This window comes from Gastrolobium bilobum, unplaced genomic scaffold (genome assembly GCF_033153095.1).
Source record: "Gastrolobium bilobum isolate Gb01-03AN ecotype WA unplaced genomic scaffold, APGP_CSIRO_Gbil_v1 utg10474, whole genome shotgun sequence".
Classification (NCBI taxonomy): domain Eukaryota; kingdom Viridiplantae; phylum Streptophyta; class Magnoliopsida; order Fabales; family Fabaceae; genus Gastrolobium; species Gastrolobium bilobum.
The window spans coordinates 7870-10400 of NW_026897746.1; the positions used below are offsets into that span (position 1 = coordinate 7870).

The 2531-nt window shown below is 30.5% G+C and overlaps 1 protein-coding gene across 1 annotated transcript; it reads right to left on the bottom strand.

Annotated features, from left to right (window-relative positions):
* Positions 1 to 556: 556 nt before the first annotated feature.
* Positions 557 to 989, bottom strand: LOC133309770 (putative calcium-binding protein CML19). The gene has a single exon (XM_061510577.1). It carries the CDS (start codon positions 977 to 979, stop codon positions 557 to 559), a length of 423 nt encoding a protein of 140 aa, XP_061366561.1. The 5' UTR covers positions 980 to 989.
* Positions 990 to 2531: the final 1542 nt, after the last annotated feature.

A 2531-nucleotide genomic window follows, 5' to 3' on the forward strand; every position in this document is an offset into this window, starting at 1 on the left:
TATGGTTTATCTGTATAATGTCTTTGTATTGAATGAATTAATAATTTAGGGAAAAAATTAGAAGTTATAGCATCAATGAATTTTTTTTTCTATTTTTTCGAGCCAACCCTAACCCGACTCGGGTCGGGTTGGGTTGAGTTTTCTGGCTCGTTTATTTTTCGAGTCAACCCTAACCCGACTCATTTTTTTCGGGTTTTACACGGATTGGGTCGGATTGAGCCGGTTGGCTCGTTTTGCCAACCCTACATCTGTGTCCGCAGAAAAATGATCTTGTCGACATCAGCATAAGAAAATTAATTTCCATAAATATATATATATATATATATATATATATATATATATATATATATATATATCCCATATATTTTTATGTATATATAGAAGATAATTTTAACTTCATAAAAAACAATGTACACAGAAGTTATTTATATCAATAATATTTACAGATCATAAAATGAATTAGAGATAATGTAATAACAAATCAATCAAATCAACAGCCAACCCTAACAAAACCTATAAACACATCAGCCCCAACCAGAATCAATGTACAAGAATATCACTGCATCATAATTTTAAACTCTTCAAAGCAAAGCATGCCATCCCCGTTCAAATCAAACCGATTGATCATAACTTTGCATTCCTCAATGGACTTTGATTCCCCCAACTTCTTCAACATCCTCTTCAAGCTCTTGGGAGTTATGAACCCACACCGTTCAGTATCATACAACTCAAAAGCTTCCCTCAAGTCCTTCAACTTCTCTTCCTCTCCACCTGCTTCCATCAGCTTCATCAAATCCTCCAAACTCAACAACCCATCACCATCCGAATCCAATTCCTCAATAGCCATCTCTGCTTCTTTCAACAGAAGCTCCCCACCCATCATGCCTAGTCGGTTCCTTAGCTCACACGGCGAAATCTTGCCATCACCATCTTCATCAAAATAACTAAGAACACGCTCGAATTCCGCGTCCTTCCTCATGTCACAAGACAAGACAAAACCAAAAACCACAAAAGGGAAGTAGCTACAAACACTTGTTAATATGAACTATGCAAAGTGGAATATATTAATTATGATTACAATATAATGTTGTGAAAGGTTGGATGCGCAAAGGGAACTTATATAGTGTTCTGTTTGTGAAAATTATTATGGGGCGCAAGTTGCTGCGAGGGTTCGAGGATGTGCAAAAACGCCATCAACGTCGTCACGGGGTTCAATTGGACAAAGAAAAATTGGATAACGCGGACCCAGGCCACGACTTCAAAAGTTCAAACGCCCTAGAACAACTAATATTAACGGTCAAATCACTCGTGATTTATTATTTTATTATTTTACTATTTATAGAATTGGCGATGATTAATCACGATTGATTTAGCCACCAAATGAACATCCAAGACGTGTCGGCGCCACGCCACTCACACGGTAGCTACCCTGTCTTCTTATTAATGCTTATCCGTTCGAAAAAAGTATCAATTAAAATAAAAATATTCAAAATCATAATTAAATAAAGGGTTTATTGGATCTTATGTTGTAGGAGGTAAATTTATTACTTATATATATAAAAATATGTAGACCCTATGTGAGGTTATGTAAAAAAAAAAAATTATGAATCTTATACACCTTTATGTGTGTATAAGAAATAAAATTTATCTCTCATGAAACATCATTCCCTTAAATAAAAGCTAACTTTAAACTTTAAAAAATATTTAATTTAATGTGTACGAAAAGATTAATTGACTGTAGTTCTTTAAGGATGATAAGATAAGAAAATTATGTTAATTCCTATTAAGTAATAATATTGACGTGGTAGTAAAGTAGGGGGGGAAAGTTTACCAAAAAATAAAATAAAATAGGGGAATGGCTCTTGTCATCGTGAGAAGTGAGAACGACTCCTCTCCATACAAGTTGGCATTACAGTAACTGCGGCATAGTACGTCAAGCATTTAGTCGTGACTCGTGAGCACTGAGGACTGCAAATATCAAATAATTAGAGTGTAAACATTTTTTTTTTTTTGTAAACAAAATTAGAGTGTAATTTTGTTTGTCTTTATATATATATATATATATATATTCATTGATTTTTTATTTACTTTTTGCAATATGATTTTTTCCTCCTAATTTTATAGAAAATAGAGATATAAAAGAATAACAAAAATGTACCAACACACAGCTATTTAATTTAGAATAATATAAACTTGTGTTCTATAAAATGATAAATGATTTTCGCTTAATTTATATTAATCATTAAGACCAAAAAATTTATGTTATTATTTAATAATGTATTATTGTACTATTTAATAAGTAATACAAAAATATTATATTACATATTTTTTTTTTTTTGATTTAATAAAAAAATTACAAATTTTGTTATGTACTCTTTCTTTACTTTTTATTTTTCATGTAAAAAAATATGAAATTTGTACAATATTTTTGTTATATAAATAACATGAAAATTGCTAATAAGTATTTTTAGAGTATTAATTCAGAGATTGAAAATAAAAATTATATCATTTAATATACTAAAATTTTAATT

Excerpts from the sequence above, each read along its gene's own strand:
- LOC133309770 (XM_061510577.1), bottom strand. The coding sequence starts at position 979 with ATGAGGAAGGACGCGGAATTCGAGCGTGTTCTTAGTTATTTTGATGAA.